At 46.4% G+C, this 23348-nt stretch overlaps 1 protein-coding gene across 1 annotated transcript in view; it reads right to left on the bottom strand.

Moving 5' to 3' along the window:
• The window catches only part of LOC137413829 (protein dispatched homolog 1-like), a 29810-nt gene extending 6708 nt beyond the window's left edge, over nucleotides 1–23102 (bottom strand). The window contains exons 1-4 of the mRNA XM_078768581.1: nucleotides 23010–23102; nucleotides 19701–19828; nucleotides 9456–9628; nucleotides 7160–7257 (exon numbers count right to left, since the gene is read on the bottom strand). Coding sequence (XP_078624707.1) covers nucleotides 7160–7257; nucleotides 9456–9628; nucleotides 19701–19774 — 345 coding nt within the window. The 5' untranslated portion in view covers nucleotides 19775–19828; nucleotides 23010–23102. The remainder of the gene's footprint in view (nucleotides 1–7159; nucleotides 7258–9455; nucleotides 9629–19700; nucleotides 19829–23009) is intronic.
• Nucleotides 23103–23348: the final 246 nt, after the last annotated feature.

The raw sequence follows: 23348 nt of genomic DNA, 5'->3' as shown, positions 1-23348 counted from the left end.
GATTTGAAGCCAGGATTTTATTTCAGTGATGCAGTTTGTCAGGATAGAGTGGGTGGCGGTGGAGATGGACTTGGTGGAGATGAAAAGCTGGATGTCATCGGCGAAGCAGTGGAATTGGAGACCATGACGGCGGATTAAGTGACCGAGGGGGGACAGGTAAAGGATGAAGAGGAGGGGGCCAAGAACTGAACCTTGGGGGACACCTTGGGGGAGGGGAGCAGTGGGGGATTTGCAGTTATTGATGGAGATGAACTGACGTTTGTCAGAGAGGTATGATTTAATCCAAGAGAGGGCAGTGCCGGTAATGTTAAAGGTGGTTTCAAGTCGGGTGAGGAGGATGGTGTGATCGATGGTGTCAAAGGTGGCGCTGAGGTCGAGGAGGATGAGAATGTTGAGGTTGCCAGCGTCAGAGGAGAGGAGAAGGTCGTTGGTGATTTTGAGGAGAGCAGTTTCAGTACTGTGGTTGGAGCGGAATCCGGATTGGAATGTTTCATACAGGTTATTGGCAGAAAGGTGATGTTTGAGTTGAGTGGCTACAGCGCGTTCCAAAACCTTTGACAGAAAGGGTAGGTTGGAGATGGGTCTGAAGTTATTTAGGGTGTCAGGGTTTAGTCCAGGTTTTTTCAGAATGGGGGTAACAGCAGCAATTTTGAGGGATGGTGGGACGATGCCTGTAGACAGGGAGGAGTTTATTGTTGCAATGATAAGTGGAGAGAGAGCAGGAAGGGAGGCCTTGACAAAGCTGGAGGGGATGGGGTCAAGAGTGCAGGTGGCAGTTTTCATTCCGATGAGGAGTTCAGAGAGGTCAGTAGGGGAGACTGGGGAGAATTGAGACAGGGGATGGCAGGATAAGGGGGGGCAGGTGGTTTGAGGGGGAGCGGGTGCGGCGGTGGTCAAGCTGTTGTAGATGTTTTCAATTTTGCGTTGGAAGAATGAAAGGAAGGAGATGCAGTTGTCCATTGTGAATGACTGGGTGGTGGTGTTCAGGGGGCTGAGGAGTTTGTTTATTGTCGAGAAGAGTGCTTTTGGGTTTCCGGAGCCAGAGTGGATAATTTGAGAGTAGTAGGCGGAGCGGGCGCGGGAGAGGGCATCTTTATAGTGTTGTATGTGGTCCTTGTAGGCCTGGGAGTGAACTGTGAGACCTGTTTTATTGCGGAGTCTTTCAAGTTGGCGAGCACGAGTTTTCATCAGGCGGAGTTCAGGGGTAAACCAGGGAGCAGAATGGGTGAAAGAAACTGTTTTGGTTTTTATAGGCGCAAGTTGGTCAAGGCAGGAGGAGAGAGTGTGGTTGTAGTAGTCAGTGAGGTCAGAAGGGGTGTAGAGGTCAACGAAGGGAGAAGTGGACATTCTTTCAGAGAGGGTCGATGAGAATGAGGTAGGTGAAAGAGCGTTTAGCTTACGGAAGTTGATAGTGCGATAATGCCTTGGTGCTGGGGTGGGGATGTTGATGGTCAGAGTGATGGCTAGGTGGTCAGAGAGAGTGAGGTCGGAGCCAGAGAGATGGTGCAAAATTAGTCCAGTAGAGCAGACAAGGTCCAAAATGTGACCACGGTTATGGGTAGGAAGTTGACATGTTGAGTGAGGTTAAAGCAGGTGAGTAAATCAGTGAAGTCAGTGGTTAGCGTGGAGTCAGTGGAGTCCATGTGGATATTGAAATCACCAAGGAGGAGGATTGAGGGGGAGAGGGAACATAGCTGGGTCAGAAAGTAGGAGAAGTCAGACAGGAATGATGGGTGTGGTTTGGGAGGGCGGTAGACAACAGCCATGACTGACTGTGTGTGACCAGAGAGTTTAAAAGCCAGGTGTTCAAATGATGGAGCAGATGAGATGGAGATGAGGTTGGTCTTGATGTCTTGTCGGTGAATAACGGCAATTCCACCACCTCGGCCCTCCGAGCGTGGTTTATTGATGTAAGAATATCCATTGGGTGTGGTGAGGTTGAGCGTGTAGTAGTCCAGTGGTTGTTGCCAGGTCTCAGTGAGACAGAGAAAGTCCAGTTTATTTTCCAGGATGTAGTCGTTCAGGATGAGGCATTTGTTGTTGAGGGACCGGGTATTGAACAGGGTGAGCTTGATGTTGTTTTGTACGGCGGGTATGAATCCAGGTGATTTGGCCAGGGTTCGCAGACAGGAGGTGCGATTTTGTGCGTTGTTGTGACCAGGTGTGTTGGGACGATGAGTGGGAGTGCGCTGAGCCGACCAGAGGATGGGGATGGAGTGACCTGATTGTAAATAAACAAACTTACGACCGGAGCCACGGTGAATGTACCTGGGTCGACGCAGGAGTCCATTCGATTTGATTGCAGAGATGCATGATGGGGTGGAGCGGGTTTTAAGCAGGAGAAGCCTTGCGGCGGAGTACCGCAGAGCCATGCCAGCAGGAGCGAAGGGACGAGCACGAGGCCAAGGGTGAGGAGGCGAAACAATCGTCACAACCCACGGGAGTGGGCCCGAGGAAACAGCGAAGGAGCCGAGCAGGTGAAGCCAGGAGCAGAGCCGGGACCATGCAGAGGGCAGACAGGAGCGAAGAGACGAGTACGAGGCCAAGGTTGAGGAGGCAAAGCGGCAAATGCAGCGGCAAACGACCGCCGCCGCTAATCAAGATCACGGCGGCAAACCGCCATCACCGCCACTGCAAACAATGGGCACAACCCACGAGAGTGAGCCCGAGGAAACAGCGAAGGAGCCGAGCAGGTGAAGCCAGGAGCAGCAGAGCAGAGCCGGGACCGTGCAGAGGGCAGACTCAATGGCCAAAAATCCGCCACGACCACCAGGAAAGCAAGATACGGACAATGGTCCAATCAGAGAAGCGGCGAGCAAGTGACGCCAGCGTCCTCTCACGACCGGACCGGAAACGGAAAAATGATTCCGTTGTGGGAGGGAGGGCTGACGGGAGTTGTGGGAGATATGTCGAAGGCAGCGGGAAATTGGCGTGTGAAGAGAATGACACATTTGAGTGAGATTAATTTATGGATTGATTCAATGTACTGGTTGCATCATTTGGTAAGTGCAGCAATGCTGCTGATACAAGTATAAAAGTGAATAACACCTGCAGCGTAAAGTTACATTTCCCATCATCCATGGATATTGTCTAATACAAAATAATCTTTTTTGGTCACATACTTCCATTTTGTAATCCCGTGTGATCACTCCACCCTGCTGATATGGTCGGCAAACCTGTTTACTCTGATCACAAATAGGAACACGGCATCGTCATATCCATAATTAGCTCTGCTCTCCACCCTCCAACCCCACCCCTTCTCTCTTTCCTTCACAAAACAATATGTATTTATATAATATATACAGTGAGTATAGAAAGTCTACACTACACCCCCTTTCAAAATTTTCAACTTTTGTTGCCTTATATCCTGGAATTAAAATTGATTAAGTAAGACTTTTCCACCTTTATCTACACATCGTAACCCACAACTTCTAAGTGAATAAACAAATTCTACAAATTTCAGAAAATTAATTAAAAATACAAAACTTATAATATCCTGATTGGATAAGTGTTCTCCCACCTCCCCCATATAATAGCATTTGTAAATTAGCTCAGGTATAACCAATCACCTTCAAAATCACACACCAAGTTAATTTGCCTCCACCTGTGTTGTTTGTAGCGATTCTGATTATTTCAGAATAAAATAAGCTGTTCCTGTAGGTTTCCTCTGCTGGGTAGTGAATTTCACAGCAAAGACTCAACCATGAACACCAAGGAGCTTTCAAAATATCTCCAGTATAAAGTTGTGGAAACGCATAGCTCAGTAGATGGGTATATAAATATTTCAAAGGCCTTGAATATCCATTGGAGCACAATCAAGACAATCATTACCACCAAGCCCTTGCCTAGATCAGACCGTCCCTCCAAACTGGATGACCAAGCAAGGAGGAAAATTTCAGAGAGCCCCCACCAAGAGGCCAATGGCAACTTTGAAAGAGCCGCAGGCCATTATGGCAAAGACTGGTCACTGTGTGCACGTGACAACAATATCCCAAACAACAACAACAACAACATGCATTTTAAAGGCCATTTTCCCTGCTAGAGCGGGGGGTTAGCCTTGCGGTCCCCATGACAATCTTCTCCATTTTGCCCTATTTTCTGCATCTCTCCTTGTTAACCCCCTTGCCCACATTTCTTCTTCCACCATCTTTAGCCAAGTCTTTCTCGGTCTTCCCCGTCTTCTACTTCCTTCTACATTCATTTCCATCACTCTTCTCAACCAGTCACTTTCATCCTTCCTCAACACATGACCAAACCATCTCAACCTGTTCCTCTTCACAGCATCCATCACAGGCTCTATTCCCATCATCTTTCGCAATTCATCATTTATCTTCCTCTCTCTCAACGATATTCCGCACATCCGTCGAACCATTCGCATTTCCACCCTTTCCAACCTTCGTTGCTGCTCGACGTTCATTACCCATGTCTCGCTCCCATAAATCATAACACTTCTCACACATGCAGCATACACCTTTCCCTTCAGCTTCAACGACACTCCCCTCATCATCAGCACGCCACTCAATTCCCGAAACTTCTTCCATGCACATTTCACTCGAACAACCGTTGCCGAGTCTGATCCACCTTCTCCATTCAGCATGTCTCCGAGGTAGCAAAATGTTTTCACACCTTCCAGCTTCACGCCGTCTCCAAGATCCAACTCAACATTTCCTCCATCTGCAGCTCCCTCTGTGCAAACCTTACATTTGAATGTAGCTGCCACACTGGTTAATGACCCTCTCAGACCACTACATTTTTGATGAACCCACTCAGCGCACATTGTACACTGAATGGAGTTCACTCCGACACCCTTCCTACACACAGCACAGGACCACTTCCCAGTTCTTTCCACCTCACCACATGCTTTACCACTTGCCATCACCTTCGTCTTTCTGATATTCACCTTCAGAACTTTTGTCTCCATACATTCCTTCCACGTGTTCATCTTTTCCTTCAGTCCATCCATACTTTCCGCAATCAACACTAGATCATCTGCATACAACAACTCCCACGGTAAACCCTCCTTTACGTTCTGAGCCAGCACCTCCATCACAGCTACAAATAGTAGTGGACTTAGTACCGACCCCTGATGCACTCCCACCTTCACCTCAAACTCACCACTGTTCCCGTCCTTCGTCCTTACAGCTGTGCGCGCTCTTTTGTACATTGCCATCACTACTCTGATCAACCATTCCTCCACTCCTAACTTCCTCAATGCCCATGTCAATACTTTGCGTGGAACCCGATCGAATGCTTTCTCCAGATCAACAAACCCAAGAAACAATTTCTTCCTCTTCTCCATGTAAGCATCTCCATGTAAGACAACAATATCCCAAGCACTCCACAAATCTGGCTGGTACGGTAGGGTGGCAAGGAGGAAGCTATTACTCCAAAAAGCCCACCTTGAGTCCCGTTTGAGGTATGCAAAAACCACTACTAATATTCTGAAGCCATGTGGTAAAATGTTTTGTGGTTTGACGAAACCTAGATGGAAAGTTTTGGCCTTAATGCAAAACATTATGTTTGGTACAAACCCAACACAGCACATCACCCAAAGAACACCATCCCTTATGTGAATCATGGTGGTGGCAATATCATGTTATCAAAACCACCATTTTATGCAGCCTTGACCTTTGAGCTTTCAATTAAAAAAAAAAATTCTTTCCTCTTTTGAGGCAATGTTTTTATGGCCAGATGCCCTTCCTGACGCGAACCCTTGAGTCACCTCTTACGACACGGAGGAATACGGTGTACCTATTCTAAACCGGGGCACACACCGGCACCCTTTGAGCTTTAGATGTAAAAAAAATATTCAGCTTCTATCTATTGATTGGTGAACCAATTCTGTGACTCAATACACAAATTCTTAAAATTTCAGGTCAACTGGATGAAAATTGACAATTTGATGCAACCTTGACCTTTGATCTAAAAAAAATAAAATAAAATAAAAATCGACTCCTACCTTTTCATTAGTGACCCGATTCAGTCACCTGATAAGCAAATTCTTAAAATGTCAGGTCAATCGGATGGAAATTGACGATATTATGTGATGCTGACCTTTGACTTTTTGACCAAATTATTAATTTGCCTTCTACGTATTATCATAATAAAGCTTTGGTGAAAATTTGATGACAATAGCTCAAATGGTAAATTGGAATTTCAGGTCAATTGGATGGATTCCAGGTCATGCACGCACACGCACCTGCTGCTGCTGCTGCTGCTGCTGCTGCTGCTGCAGCAGGGGACAGGCTAAAAATAACATGGTGGAACAACCGATCAACCACCCACCATTATAACCTTCACCACTCAACAACAAAACACACACAAAATAAAGCTAAAACGGCACTCGGTAGAGTGCATGGCATACCTCCACAAGGCTTAGGCTGAACAGATTAGTTTTGTATCCCACTGACAGGTTGGATCTGAGCCGAAATTGAATCGGCTTGATCTCGTCACCGAACCAATTTGTCCACCTCATTTTGTCAAAACTTGTCCACAACTTTTCAGATTTTGTTTTGAGATATCCACAACTTTTTGAGATATCATGATATACCACATAGTGTTTGGCGCCATCTTTCAGTGGTGAAGAATCACAGGAAAAAATTAAAAAATGCTCGTATTAGACTCTGGATTTGGATTTTCACCAAAATATAATTGATTAGTCATTGACACACACCCAACTTGTCCACCAGGTTTTGTTCAAATCCGTCCATAACTTTTTGAGATATCGTGCTGTTTATTGGTTTTGGCCCTATCACTCAATGGTGAAGAATCACTTTAAAAATTCACGAAACCGCATCCAGATTCGGATCTTCACCAAAATCAAATCATTTCTTCCTTGTCACACACCAAACCTGCCCACCAAGTTTCATCAGAATTTGTCCACAACCTTTTGAGATATCCTGTTCACAGACAAACAGACAGGGGTGAAAACAACCTCCGCCCACCTTCGTGGCAGAAGTATCAAGGAGTGCAGGGAATATCAATGAAATGCTCATGCAGTGTATCGCTGATACATATCTGCTACATGAAAGGGGCAGTATACCAGCAAATTGTGTCTTTATGGTAACAATGTTGCCTAATAGATAGCTGCTTGCACGACAATGGATTTGTCATTTCAAAATGTACTTTTGTAACCAAAATACCTTTGAGGAATACTCACCTTTCTCTCATAGATCTGACACATAGATTTCAAGGCTGTCACACTCCACAAACTTCCACCATCTGCTGCTGCAAACACTAAACGAGGGTACTTCTCATCTGCAAGGTAAGAAACAAAGAAAATACATTCCAGAAGGAATGGAAGAAAAAAAAAAGTGCGATACTGGGATATTGCATAGTTTGTGCAAATATGTAACAATCAAAAAGTGAATCAAAATAAGATAAGGTTTTAAAGTCGACCATTCAAATGAAACCACCACGAAGCAACCCTTGTTGCTATTGTTATGGCACTAGGGTAAGAGAAGCAGGAGAAGGAGAAGGGAGGACCCTAACCCTAACCGTAACAACTCAGAGGAAAGGAGGAGATGGAAGGAGTGCAAGACGAGGTGAAGAAGACAGCACACCCATTATTAGGGCATCTCATCTCGATGTCAAAGAGATTACCTTATTAGAAACTCGAACGCCACTCTTCAACATCGTGACGTCGACCGATATGTCTCCACCCACATCATTACATCATTATGCAGACTTGTACCAAATTTTATTGAAATCCCTTCAGCTGTTCTCAATGATCACATTTCTACTTGACATGACATCCGACCTTTGAAACCAAAATCGAATCAGTTCGTCTTTGCATCATAATATGGACTTGTACCAAGTTTGGTCAAAATCCCATCCCTGATTCACAAGTCATCACGGTAACAGCATTTTCACCGAACATGAACTCTGATCTTTGACCTCTTGATCTAATCAGTGAAATATAATCTAATCAGTGAATCTTTACATCATAGTACATACTTGATCTATGTTTAGGTAAAGATGGATGGACAACCGGACGAACAACCCAAAAACATAATGCCTCTGATGACGCATAAAAAGAAGAAAGAAAAAGAAAATGCACAGTGTATCTCAAAAGATGCAGCAATAAATGTAAAGACAACAAGAGCGAGAATTGCTTTGCAATAAATGTGCTTTACCGACGTGGCATTTTCTCCAAGTCCAAAAAGGGCAAAATTATGTGAAAAATTGACGAAACACCCTGAAATTCAAACTTGTTCTTGAGCTTATAATAAAAGCCATGCTTCAGTTGAATATGGCTAACCCCTGCTCTAGCAGGGAAAATGGCCTTAAAATGCATGCTGTTGTTGTTGTTTCAGTTGAATATGTTGAAGGGGATGGGGAAAAAAAAAATTCTGACAAATCGCAGGTGGGATGAGCGGTTCGATGGATAGAAAACCTACAGTCCCCTCCGGTGAAACCGAAAGGAGACCAATAACCTCAAGATGCATCATAAAAATGTAAACTTCAACTTCCGTCATCAACTGTCTACATTTGCCAAATTTATTTTCCAACAACAAAATTAAGTGTCGCATCCATTCCTTCCGAAAACAACTCCATGAAAAAGTCTTTTACATTTTGCATCAGACCTTCCAGAATCCAGAGCAATGCTGTTCAACTTTCCAACCTCCTTTAACGCCAACAAATGTTCACACATTATTGGAGGTTGGCCAGGGGAAGCTCGGCCCAAGTCTTTCACGAATCAGATGGCCAGCCCCGGTGTTCAACGAAGGTTAGGGCAGCAAGTTGTAATTTGTTTGGAATGGTGGCGCTAGTTTGCCTACTCCTCGCAAAGGACACCGTCGGATCTCCAACGCCCACCAACTAATGCTGGTAAACAAAACACCCAGTTTAACATCCATTCGAGGGACGGCAAATAGATTCACCAATCACCCTGCCGTTCTCTTTAAAGATTCTAGAGCCTGTACATTCACACAGATTGACAAATCACCTGCCTGTGATACACCGGGATGACAGTTTATACCTAGGTGGGATTCGAACCAGGCTAAACAGCATAGAGGCGAGTGTGCATACCTCCGAGCTGCCAGCCTCGTAAATTTTCTCCAAGACACATAGTGCCCAATTTATATTTATACTGATTGGTTAATTTTTGTCGACAACACACACAATGTCCATGCCGTCCTCTCACACTTTACTTACAAAATGTGTACAAGGCCTCCTATCTCCATGTATTGTATTCCATCCCTCCCTCATCCTTCTCCCTTCCCTTCATGTTACTTTTTTGTGGCCAGAGATTATTGGAGTGGATTCCTGTTGTGGAATTGTATATTTTAGTTTTTTTGTGGATATGACAAGCAGTAAAGAGCCTGGTGGTCTTTTCTCACTTCAAAAATAATTTCCGTACAAAACATGAGCAGCAAAAGAACATAAAATTACAAAAAAAAGAACAAAACAAGCTAGAAAATGGCGATTGGGAATGTACTTTTGAGTGAAATCACCTGGAGCATCGCAGAAGAAGCCATCAGATCGAAAATCCCATTCAACATTGGCGTGCCAGGGCACAAATCCAGCCCCGTTTACCTCGTTCTCTTCTCGGGCAGCCTCCATGTTGACTGCAGGTACTTCTCTCCGCTCGTGGTCCTCCGGCCAGTGATGATGCAACTGTGCTCGCCTGGAATGGAAAGATAATACAGGAGGAACAAAGAGCAATTTCCCAGCACTGCCAAATATAAACACATGCTGCATTCAGAAAGTATTCGCACCCCTTGACTTTTTTCAAATTTTGTTGTGTTACAGCCTGAATTTAAAATGGATTAAATTGAGATTTATTTTTTTCATCACTGATCTATACATAACTAGCAGAAGTACCAGGCATTGCAGGGCGGCGGAGGAGAGGGGAGGGGGGAGGGGAGGGGAGGGGAATGGGGGAGAAGAGGGGGGGAGGGGAGAAGAGGGGGGAGGGGAGAAGAGGGGGAGGGGGGGGAGGGGGAGAAGAGGGGGAGGGGTAGAAGAGGGGGAGGGGGAGAAGAGGGAGAGGGGGAGAGGGGGGAGGGGGGAGAGGGGAGAAGAGGGGGAGGGGGAGGGGGAGAGGGGAGAAGAGGGGGGGATGGGGAGGGGGGAGGGATGGGGAGGGGGGAGGGATGGGAGGGGGAGGGGGGGTGGGAGGAGGGAGGGGGGAGGGGAGGGAGTGGGATGGGGGAGGGGAGGGGGGAGGGGGGAGGGGAGGGGGAAGGGGGGAGGGGAGGGGGGGAGGGGAGGGGAAGGGGGAGTCAAGTCGGAAGTCATTGTCGTCAATTGAATGTCGCATTTATTTTTTATTCCCTGTCAAATGGCATTGGTCCCGCATTCCGAACCCAGAAGTCGGAAGTCATTGTCGTCAAATAAATGTTTCACTCTCTGTCACATGCCGTTGGTCCCATGTCAATCGGATGAAGTTGAAAAATTAACGTTACGAAGTTTCTCTGGGACGTACTGATTCCGAATATGAAGTTGAAAAATTAACGTTCCGAAATACGCTGAAGACGTCATAATTTTAAAACGCGAAGTTTATAAAATTTTAAGGTGTGCTGTAGTTGCTCTGAGACGTACTGATTCCGAATATGCCTTTGGTTTTGCTCTGCGATGAGTAGTTCTTGAGTTATAAGAGGACAAACAAACAAACAAACAAACATACTTTACTGCTTTATATATAGATACCTCAAAATGTCAAAGCGGGTTGAAACTTTTTTCTTTTTTTTTTTTTAAATAAAAATAAAAAATAAAAGCTGAAATGTCTCGAGGCAATAAGTATTCAACCAACCCCTTTGCTATGACGCTTCAAATTAAGCTCAGGTGCATCCAATTTCCTCTGATCATCCTTGAGATGTCTCGACAACTTCATTGGAGTCTACTTGTGGCCAATACAATTGATTCGTGTTACGATTAGATTTACTATAAACGTTACGTTATTTCGAAAATGATATTACCATTAAAAAACCGAGGCTAATTCCTTACTCCTGCGATTATTAATATTAGTGCCGAACTATTAATATTAGTGCCGAACACCGCTCATCATTGATCATGAACCATACACTGCTTCAATGCATTAACTTTCCATTCACGACATTGGGATTAAAATGTTATGGTTATATTTACTGCATTATTATTATGAAAACGATACGACTGAAACGATAGACTACTGCATTAAGAAACCTGGGCTTAATTTGTCCGAAGCGGTCCGAAGATGAGGCATAACGCCTAAGGCCGAAACGTACCATACCATATTGTTTGAAGAGACGCAACGCCGATGCTTTCGATATTTGATGGTCATTTTAACAATCGGTTTGTTTGTGTTTCACACTGAATGAAAAATGTAAAGGGAGAGCACGGCGATTGTGATATATGACAGGTTCGACGATATTGTTACAGACGCGGCTTTTAGATGTTATATTGACCGAGCGGTGGTGTATTTAACTGCGTCCGAACAGTTACTCCCCGATTAAAACCCGATTCCACCCGACGTTGACCAGATCGCCCCACAGATATTCAATCGGGAAATCTCTAAAGCGACCGAAAGAGAAGGAAAAAGAAGAAGAAGAAGAATACGGAGGAAGAACAGGTTTTATTATACACACACAAGCAATGGATGGAAGAAGCAGTAACACAGCGAATCCTTAACTTACACTATTCATTTTTACTTAGCCCCAAGACAAACGAACAGGACAGGACGTTCACACTTACACAGGGGATAATTGCAGGCAGGTAAGGCTTGAGATGGATCGCTTGGTCGGGAGCGCGCAGTTCGCAATCCCTCGCGGTTTTGGCGGGAAACCCTCCGTCGTGTATCCACCGCGGTAGACGCCCCGCGCTGGTTCGGCACACCTGCTCCTCTTCTTGGGGTGGAGCCGTCTCCCTCCTTTCAGCGCGTCTCTCCAAAGCTGGTCTCCTTGCCGAGTACCTCTCCTCTTTGGCTTGGAGCGTTTCGCATCTCACCGCCTCTCTTTGGTGCAGCCTCGTTGCTCCTCTCCCAGGGTCATCTCCAGCTCATCTCCAGTCATCTCTCATCTGGTAAAGCAGTCCCTTGCAGTCGCTTTTATCACCTCGAGCGAAATCAAGCCGCCAACTCCGAGGGCACGCCTACCGGGTCACTCACCGCGGTGTTGATTGGCTGTTAGGGCTGGTTCACTCCTTCCCTCTTACGACGAGGTGGAGACACGCCTTTCTTCCCCAACCTTACCTCGTGGCCAATGGTGGTTTGAAGAAAACCGGCCAAAATGCGGAAGGCAATTGGAAGGGAGGTTTTGGGGAAATTGGAAGGGCCTACGCTTATTTTGTTTGATACAATGCAAAGTCAATCTAGTGGGAAAACACATACTTAGCCTACATGGAATAAGGAAATACACTATTTAAAAGATATATCGTGACCTGCGTGTATATTTCATGCAATTAACTAGGACGCTGACTGCGACCATTATTTACATTACAGGGTGGTACCGTACGTTTGTAACGTTCACATTGTAACGTTTCCATTGTAACGTTTTCACATTCATTACACTTCCTCCAAAATTGTTACACTTCTCAAAAACCGTTACACTTCTCAGATTCGTTACACACTTATCAAAATCGTTACACACTTCTCAAAATCGTTACACTGCACCCCCCTTTCTTCAGGTCCGTCCTCGGACCTATTAACTTTAACTTAGTGTGACACGTAGGTGTAATTCCCTCTACAATTAACCTGACCCTGAGTGTGACAATTTTAAAACACAAAGAAGTATGTCCCCCTATTGCATTGCGTCCTGTCTAACAGACTCAAGCCCACAGCTAACCGAATTACGGAATTATTCTCAAACTATACATTTACGGTGGGGAGCATTATTTACAATGACGTGATTTCTTATTTACAACGCAACCCAGGACCTGTGTTTTTTTTTTTTTTTTTTTTAGGGAACAAGAGAAAGAAATTCCTGTTGGGAGGGAGGAGACAGCACGCATTGCATCGATGCACCAGTACCAATACCACCAAAGCACCCAAAAGCACCCAAACACCACAAAGCACCCAAAAGCACCATCCGGTGCGGTCACCATGGTTCATAATAAACACAACAAAACAACTGGTGGTGGTCTTCTCTTTCTCTGCTGGGCCGATGTTCTTCCCGACGTCTTCTGGCTTCATGCGGCCTATTTGGACATAATAAAAGGCACAACTTGTGTCCATTTTTATTTAGGGCCTCAGGGGCCAACTAAGGGTGGTCCACCTGTTTGGCATAGGTGCCACCTTACCGAGGTCCGCAAGCAAGATTCCCTGGCCACTATGGCCGGTTTCCAACAGAGGTGCCCTGCCCCAGAACCTGGGGTCCATCAAGTGGTACTTGGCCGCAGAACAGCGGTCCATAAAGTGGTACATCAACGCAATGCATGCTGGTTCTGGGAATCTCGGGCGCACAATGGCCACCTCACGCACGCTCCCATCGGCACCCAATGGCGCACAGGTCATGTGGGAGACAAAAGAAAGACAATTGAGCGAGGGGCAAGGTCACAAGGGTACACGTCAAATAGGGCAATGCAAGGTGAAATGCGTACGGAGGCCGAAGTGAGAAAGCTCGTCCCTACCGTACGTCACCCCCCTGTCACCTACCCTACCCTTGTTCTCACCCCATATGTACAAAACATACACATTACCAATTCGTCACTACTGTCACGTCTTCCCCATATTTCCCCTATACCAAATTCGTCACCACAATCCCTCTACTTCAAAAATTTGCCATCATCATTTCATCATCAATCCTCATAAGGAGGAAGAGATGGAATTACGCACAATGTCACACCCACGTCATGATGCGTCTCACAATCCAAAACATTTGCATCATAAAAATAATTAAACATGGCATGGTGTGGAGTTCCTGTCACCTCAGGTGAGTGGATGCAGATGGTGCGAGGAGATCCTTCATCCTAACTATTTTCTAAATGACTTTAACACACTTTACACTACCCGGGGTCTTTCTCCGGCCAAACCATTGGCCCTCTTACACTATGGGTTCTAAAAACCAATTCCCATTGGCCAAACTGTGGTGCTTTTCAATTTGGGGTCTCACTCCCCCGATTCATCTCCCGGTGCCCTCGCACAATTTCTGGGCTGCGACGTGTACCTCTCCCAACAGGTCTACCCACCTGCACACCTCCACCACTGTAGTTGCCACCCGAGCTTACCTAGCTCCTCACCCTAACCTAACTACCTGGGGACAGCCCCTCTCCTGGCTCTGTCACCCCATGGTGCCCTCTGGCACTGGGCTACCCGGGTCCGTCCTCCGGATCCTCGGGCCCCATCCACAACAACTACTACCGGCTCCCAGAGCCCACCTGCGGCCTCACCTGGCCGACATCCTCCCAGTGGTGGAGTGCCCAACCAACTACACACACTAACAGGCTACACGCCCAGCCATTTCCACAACACCAATGCACCCATCCACATACCATTCTGTCACCCGCACCACAGATGCCAATATCCAACCACAATTTACCTGTACCCTCTACCTAACACTTACACTACCCGCCCCGGGTATCCGTGATGGGGGTCCACTCTTCCCCCATTCACACCTTCGCACCATCCACTCCACTCCACAATTTCCACCATTCTCACTCCACGACCATCCATTCCAATACTCCAGATATTCCACACTACCATTTATTCCACACAGCCACATACACCTGTTCTTCATTCACCTGTCGTTGCACACCTGTGCAATCATACCTGTTCCATTCTCACCTGTTCAATCCTCACACACACGGCATCATCTCCGCTAACTACTCCCCTCTGAAACTTGCGCTTCCCAGTCGTCCCTTTAAACTATTGCGCTCCCACGTCATTATCATCCACACTAATCTACCTGCGTCCCCACTACAGGTATCAGTCACTAACTAAACTTAACGTTACCTAATGTCATCTTCGCTAGATCCCTACAATTATAACCTAACCCACCCGGGCTAGTTTTCACTGCCATACACCCCATAAGCTATTGCTCCTTTGCCCCCACCTGTGAGGGATGGTGGATTTGCCATCCCACCACATCGGGGGTCTCTCACTACCAATTTCGCTCGTCCAAATCCAACAATTCAAAAATTTCCCATTTACTGCCAATTCTATTCACTTTTCTAAATTTCGTTTTAAATCACTATCACTATCACCATCACCCGTCTACTTATTACATCCTCTCGGTGCGCCAATTTCCTTCGAAAGCTCGGCTTCGTACAGCCGAGCCATGAACGCGGGTTCTTTTGTGCCAGCGGCTGGATACGTCCCGCATTCGTGGCAGGGATGGGGGCTTACCCGGGCCGAGATCCCACGCACCACCTCGGCGTGGAGCCATCCAATGTCCCGATCTCGACCTGCCGGCACGTCTCAATAGAAAGTGGTCGCCATGACGACCCTTCCTATCGGGCGGCCCGCTCCGTCTAGTGGAGCCCAGACGCGGCCGTTCCAAGCGAGGCACAGCGTGGATCGCGCACGGCGGTTCTTTCGAAACCGCCGTGGTTCGGATCCCCGCTGGTTCTCGCGGCACGCGAAGCCCGTCACGCACCGAGGGCCCGAGTCGGCTATAAGTCGTTCTAACCTTTAACCCGGTTATCGTCGACGCCTCACCTGGATGCTTACAAGCATACGCTACCCCTTTCGTGCTCATACATGCAGCCGTTTCCATGCTCTTGGTCGTACCTTCTCTAACACACCTCGGTACACTCATTCCACTCACAGCCTTGGTCACACACCTGGCCACCGAACACCTTGGCACACATTCGTTGGTTGCACACCTCACCAACACACCTCTTCGCGCCCCCTCCTCGGTCACTTCCTCTGTGACAATCACAGGTGTGCTCTCATTCGCACACCCAACCACGTGCCTCACCACCAACTCAAATGTGCCTTCCCACACACGCTCTACCATTCCAGGTGTGCATCCTTCCATTCCAGGTGTACATCCTCGCTCACCTGTCACAACCAACTCACGCTCCGTTTCACTCTCACTACTCTCACCTCCACTCTTGACAACGCACTCTTTCCTCATGCACCTGTCCGTTACACACCTTTCTCGCGCACACTCTCCCCTTACACCCTCTGTAACACTCACCACAGACGTACACTTTCTCGTTACATCCTCTGTAACACTCACCACAGGTGTACACTCTCTCGTTACTTCCTCCGTAACACTCACCACAGGTGTACACTCTCTCGTTACTTCCTCCGTAACACTCACCACAGGTGTACACTCTCTCGTTACTTCCTCCGTAACACTCACCACAGACGTACACTTTCTCGTTACATCCTCTGTAACACTCACCACAGGTGTACACTCTCTCGTTACTTCCTCCGTAACACTCACCACAGGTGTACACTCTCTCGTTACTTCCTCCGTAACACTCACCACAGACGTACACTTTCTCGTTACATCCTCCTTAACACTCACCACACCGCGCTTCCATGTACCCCCTCGCACACGCGCTTCGACCAACCCACTCTTGACGGCACACTCATTCCTCGGCGTGCACTTTTTCCTCACACACCCCATGGTCGGACATTCTCGCACACCTCTTTTTTCGCACACCTGACCTGTCACACACTTCACCAACGGCCTTTCACGAACACCCGGATCCAAACCAATCCCCAAGCCGACTGAATCTCCCCTCACATCATGTACATTGCCACTCACCTCCGTACCTCGTCGCACCTCCTCTGCCACCTGCAAACTTTTTATTTGGTTAGTGAGCACCGCATCATGATTTGAACACAGACCTTGTACATATTCCATGACTTCCTCCTGGATTTCTCTCTTAGTTTCTGTCCGTCCCTTCTTAATTTCACTCACCTCTTCTTCCACTTCCTCTAGTTTTTCCTTTACCTCCTTCATCTCCCGGTGCGCCCCCTCTATTTCTTCCTCTAACGCCACCTTAACCGTTTCGATGTGCGTCCTCACCTCTCGGTCCTTTGTCTCCATTATCTCTGTCACCTCCTCCACCCTCATTGTCAGTTCCTCCCGTACCATCTGACATTGCCTCTGCGTCGCTATTAATTCGTTTTTAATTTCTTTTTGTGTCGCCTTTAAACCCCCGATGATTGCAGTGTTCTTTTCCACTTGGTCCGCTAGTTCCCTTTGTCCGACTGTCAGCTGTTCTACTCCCTTCGTCAGATCTTCTATTCCCCCTTGTAACTTAGCCGTATTATTTCTCACCTCTTTCTCTATACGCTTTTCGCCTCACTTTACCTCCTCGCGTAGCCCCGAGACCTCCTCACTCACCCCTCGTCGTATTTCCTCCATCTGGTTCCCCATCTGTTCGATTTCCCGAGCGGATTGTTCCCCTATTTCCCGCAATTTGTCCTCCATCCTATTTTCTAACCCCATTAACCCATTTTTCACCCCCTCTAACTGATTCTCCTGGGCAGCCATTCTGTTTTCCACCCCCGTTAACCCATTCTTTACCTCTTTTATCCCGTTGTCTAACCCCTCACCGGTACCCCTCGCTTCGTCCCTCATTACCCCCATTTGGTTTCCCATCCCTTTGAAATTATCGTCTGTTTTTACCATAAAGGCCATCATCTGTTTCATAAACAGGTTCCAATTCATTGGCATCTCGGGTTCGGCTACCACGACCACGGCCGCGGCTAAATTTGGTGCCGCTACACCCACGTGCGCGAGGACGCCATTTCGTGCGCCTGATACCCCCTCAACCACATTGCCAATGTTCTCCTCCTCCCTTTCCTCCACATACATTTCCCCGAGGTCCTGGGTCGATTCCACCCTGTCTATCTCTCCCACCGACATCCGATTGCCTTGATTGTCCATGGCACGATCTCAAAATTCGGGTTTTGCTTTATAAAACAAAATAAATTTCGGCAGCTTGTAATTTTGAGCGCGTTAAGCGCGCTTCGGGTCCGATTTCGGGTCCGATCTCCCTCCTCGACACCAATTGTTACTCTAATAGTACAATTGGTGTTCCAAAATTTGGGCCTAACAAATTTAGTCCCAGGTCCGAATTCCACTCCTCGACACCAAATGTTACAGACAATTTGTACAATTTGGTGTCCAAAATTTGGGCTAAATAAATTTAGTCCCAGGTTCGAATCCCAACTCCTGACAACCAAATGTTACAGACGCGGCTTTTAGATGTTATATTGACCGAGCGGTGGTGTATTTAACCGCGTCCGAACAGTTACTCCCCGATTAAAACCCGATTCCACCCGACGTTGACCAGATCGCCCCACAGATATTCAATCGGGAAATCTCTAAAGCGACCGAAAGAGAAGGAAAAAGAAGAAGAAGAAGAATACGGAGGAAGAACAGGTTTTATTATACACACACAAGCAATGGATGGAAGAAGCAGTAACACAGCGAATCCTTAACTTACACTATTCATTTTTACTTAGCCCCAAGACAAACGAACAGGACAGGACGTTCACACTTACACAGGGGATAATTGCAGGCAGGTAAGGCTTGAGATGGATCGCTTGGTCGGGAGCGCGCAGTTCGCAATCCCTCGCGGTTTTGGCGGGAAACCCTCCGTCGTGTATCCACCGCGGTAGACGCCCCGCGCTGGTTCGGCACACCTGCTCCCCTTCTTGGGGCGGGGCCGTCTCCCTCCTTTCAGCGCGTCTCTCCAAAGCTGGTCTCCTTGCCGAGTACCTCTCCTCTTTGGCTTGGAGCGTTTCGCATCTCACCGCCTCTCTTTGGTGCAGCCTCGTTGCTCCTCTCCCAGGGTCATCTCCAGCTCATCTCCAGTCATCTCTCATCTGGTAAAGCAGTCCCTTGCAGTCGCTTTTATCACCTCGAGCGAAATCAAGCCGCCGACTCCGAGGGCACGCCTACCGGGTCACTCACCGCGGTGTTGATTGGCTGTTAGGGCTGGTTCACTCCTTCCCTCTTACGACGAGGTGGAGACACGCCTTTCTTCCCCAACCTTACCTCGTGGCCAATGGTGGTTTGAAGAAAACCGGCCAAAATGCGGAAGGCAATTGGAAGGGAGGTTTTGGGGAAATTGGAAGGGCCTACGCTTATTTTGTTTGATACAATGCAAAGTCAATCTAGTGGGAAAACACATACTTAGCCTACATGGAATAAGGAAATACACTATTTAAAAGATATATCGTGACCTGCGTGTATATTTCATGCAATTAACTAGGACGCTGACTGCGACCATTATTTACATTACAGGGTGGTACCGTACGTTTGTAACGTTCACATTGTAACGTTTCCATTGTAACGTTTTCACATTCATTACACTTCCTCCAAAATTGTTACACTTCTCAAAAACCGTTACACTTCTCAGATTCGTTACACACTTCTCAAAATCGTTACACACTTCTCAAAATCGTTACAATATGTTCGGCATGAACGGCATATAAATCAAAATGGTGTTGTGTGGAGAGTCAGCTGCTGCACGGCCGTCATGACATCAGACGTAATCACATCACCCTGTCATGTGACCAGATCCTCAGCTCTGATTGGTACAACGTTTGAGGGGACATACATACGGCTGGACAAACACTGTTCTCAATGGCTTTGCTCTATGGGCTACGCCATAAAAACTGCAACACCAAGCTGTATCTCAGAATTAATAATAAACTTGCACAAAATAGTTTGCAAAAAGCCTCATTACAAAAGATGCTTTAAAGAGCCCATACATTCACCAGTTTAAACTCCCAACAACTCATTATGCAAAAGCTATTCGTAATTAATCCCATCACAACATACCAACATACCATGCTATGCTATGCTAACCTCCTTGCAAGTTGCTCGGCATAGCGAAATGGTAGATTGGACAAAGTAGCCATGTATCCTGTATTTTTCACCATATTGTTCCAGGTCACGAGGCGCTGACTTATTTCCGTTCCACGAGGCTCAAAACCCTGTGCATACACATCCATGAGCTCACCATGTTAGAAGCACATATTTACAATCTTTATAGTACAGCACTATGTATGTATAACTACGAATGTTACAGCAAAATTCTAATATTCTAATATTTACAGTAAAAAAACTAATACTGTATATATTTTTTAAATGGTATAAATGGTAAAAGCTTTGTCGCCAATAAAAGCATCTCCTGGGCCTGACCTCTACCTGCACTAGCTGTGGCCTCACACACACCCACCACACTCAATATCTCCCATAGCTGCCTGCATGCACTCTGGCCTCACCATTGCCTGCCCAAGCTAGACACCAGCACCTCTGCTCAGAGTTGCTACACCATTACCACTGCCTATTTCTTCTGCAGACTCAGACAACAAACAAATAACTTTCATCTGCAAATTTCCCACACAAAGTATTTATGTTCCTTTACAACCTTGAGGTGTGCCATTTCTAGACATTTTCTCCAGGACAAATGACCCTCTGTCACCACCATCCCCACTACTGCCCACATAAAACATTTATCACATTTTAAAAATGTTCTTCTATTCTCCTTTTGACTTGAAATCGAACTTGCTTCCCTATCATCTTCCTACTACCTTACTTTCTCAATAGAAACGAGCCGATGCCAGAGGTCTCCCACCTTTTGAGTGTTATGATGAATATATCTGTGTAATATGAAAGCCAAATGTTCAACGGTTTTGAAATATCGTGTACGCAAGCCTAGTCATGCAAGCCTACGCAAGCCTGGTTGCCATGGCAACATAATTCGGCAAAACACAGCCGTGATCTCATCAGGTTGAGATAATGTCATGAGGAATAGATATCTGCTATCTGAAAGCTAATTGTTCAACGGTTTTTGAAATATCGCGTTCACAAAAGTACATGGACAGATTATCGGTTTGTCGGACGCAGTTCATTCTAACGTCTATGGTCTCCGACTTTGTCGGAGGGGCGGGAGACAATAACGATAACAAAAACAACAAATACAAATAAATAGATATGCACTTATCACATTCTGCCATAAAAAGCACCAAGTAAACTAAAGCAAGTAAACGAATAAACTGGGAGTCCAGTTCAGATGTCGAACATTCTTCTTGTCTGAACAGTTGCTCCAATTACATAAACTAGGGCATGCCCGTACGTGGGTGCCCGTTCCTTGCCAAAAAAAAAAAAAAACGCTACCCGTACGCTCTACCCCGCCCGTACGCCCGTACGCCCGTAAACAAAAAAAACAACGCTCTTCGCTTCCGCCCTTTGCTCTGACTGAATTGGGAGAAATAATGCGCATAAGAAATCGAGAAATTATTATTTTCTCCGGAAGAAATCGAATTACGAACCGTAATGGCGCACGCGCTCGGCTCGGCTCGCTCTCACATCGGCCACGCCTACGCAACAACGCGTTCTGTGATTGGCTGCCGGAAGTGCAGTCTTCACTGTCCGGAAGGTCGCATATCGCAGTTACGATGAATCGCAAATTAGTTTTAATTAGTTTTAAAACATAGTTGAACGCCAACATAGTTTGCCAACGTGAAATAAATGAATACGCTCTCAAATGTGCCGTCCGAGGCAGAGTCTGTTTGCCACGTTCGGCACACGTGATAGCTCGCTGCTCTCTGATTGGTTGAATCGTTTTTTGGACATAGCTCGGTAACTACTTCTCCGATTAATATGAAACCTTGAAAAGGCACATCCTCGGGTCCCCAGCAATATACCTGGCAAGTTTCAAGCATATCGGACCCGTGGTTGTCGAGAAACAGCGGTCACAGACATACAGACATACATACATACACACAGAGATTACTGGAATTATAGATAGATGATTTATTTGTCCTTGTGTAGACTGCTCTCTCACATTTGGGGAGGCTCTGGCTTTACATATTTACTTGACAGTCGAATCAAAAGCAATCAGACTTATCAATTCTGCAAATCTGACTGTCGACCACGAACCATATCATTACATCACAATGTCGCGTCTTTCCCTTTTCCATAAATATTACTTCAGTTTCTGGCTGCTTGTATACCTCCATTATCTACTCCACAAAATACTCGGCAAGGCGCTACGTCACATAATTATTGTGTGGCCATTGGAAATTCATGGGTGAACCATTATGATGTTTGCTTCTTTCCCTTCACTGGTGTTGGCTTCGCGGTTCGGGTGCCGGCTTGAGATTCGAGGATCCTGGGTTCGAATCCCGGTCGATCACTGAATTAACGCCAGGGGGGGGGTTAACTCAGCCTGTCATCCTTCCGAGGTCGGTAAATTGAGTACCAGCTCACTGGTAATTCCCTGTGTGTCGCAAGAGGCGACGAACAGGGGTGGCGGCAGGAAGGGCATCCGGCCATAAAACATTGCTTCAAAAAGGGGACCAAGGTGCCCGAAAAAGGCCAACCCCTGCTCTGCAAGGAAAATGGCCTCTAAAGGTGATTCCTTCACTGCTAAGCCCTTGAATTATTTCCCTCGTCTTGGCTTTCCTAACATTTATAACCTGTCCATTTTCAAAAGGCAGGTTTTCTAGTACCTCAAAAGTTTTCCAGTCATAAAAATAATAATGATATGGCAACCTCAGTATTGTCAAGGTCGAGGTTGGAGGGCATATCTTTGTAGACACATCACATCGATCGAGATGATGACTTTGCTTTTAATTGTGACAAAATAAATTTGACCCTTGCATCTGCAGCTTCAAATTGCGAAAATTGCGAAAGATCATGAGAATTGTGAAAGATGATGGGAATAGAGCCTGTGATTGATGCTGTGAAGAGAAACAGGTTGAGATGGTTTGGTCATGTGTTGAGGAAGGATGAATGTGACTGGGTGAGAAGAGTGATGGAAATGAATGTAGAAGGAAGTAGAGGACGGGGAAGACCGAGAAAGACTTGGCTAAAGATGGTGGAAGAAGAAATGCGGGCAAGGGGGTTAACAAAGGGGAGATGCAGAAAATAGGGCAAAATGGAGAAGATTGTCATGGGGACCGCAAGGCTAACCCCCGCTCTAGCAGGGAAAATGGCCTTAAAATGCCTGTTGTTGTTGTTTTGTATCTGCAGCTTCAAAACAATGCACTGATGATCTGTTTCTTTTTCCCTCAATGCAAAAGCAATTGATTAACATGGGCCCATAACAATAGTGTGTGGAGATCAAAATGATGTTCACTTTAAAAAGCTATAATCAAAATAACACACCAGAAGTGGATCAGAGAAGTCCGGGAGTTCAGGCACGAGCACAGCTAGCAGGGTACAGATGGTGATGATCGACGTGCAAGCAACCAGCACTGCCAGCGGCCACTCTGCAATCAACTCTGCATAACTAGAGAAGGCGAGAGAGGGGGGCGGGGGATAAATGTGAGCAAACAGAAACACGATGTAGACATGGACTACTTTAGAGTTGGAAAGTTGTACCAACAGCAAATCACAGTTTAAAAATCAATATATTTTTTAATTTCCTTGTACAGTATAATTTCTCCAATTTCATGACAAACTTCGCTTTCAAAAAAATAATAACAATAAAAACACCTGGCCACA

Source organism: Myxine glutinosa, chromosome 14, assembly GCF_964187855.1.
Source record: "Myxine glutinosa chromosome 14, kmMyxGlut1.1, whole genome shotgun sequence".
Taxonomy (NCBI): domain Eukaryota; kingdom Metazoa; phylum Chordata; class Myxini; order Myxiniformes; family Myxinidae; genus Myxine; species Myxine glutinosa.
The sequence above is the reverse complement of the archived record's forward strand: the minus strand, read 5'-3'. Positions and strand labels throughout refer to the sequence as shown.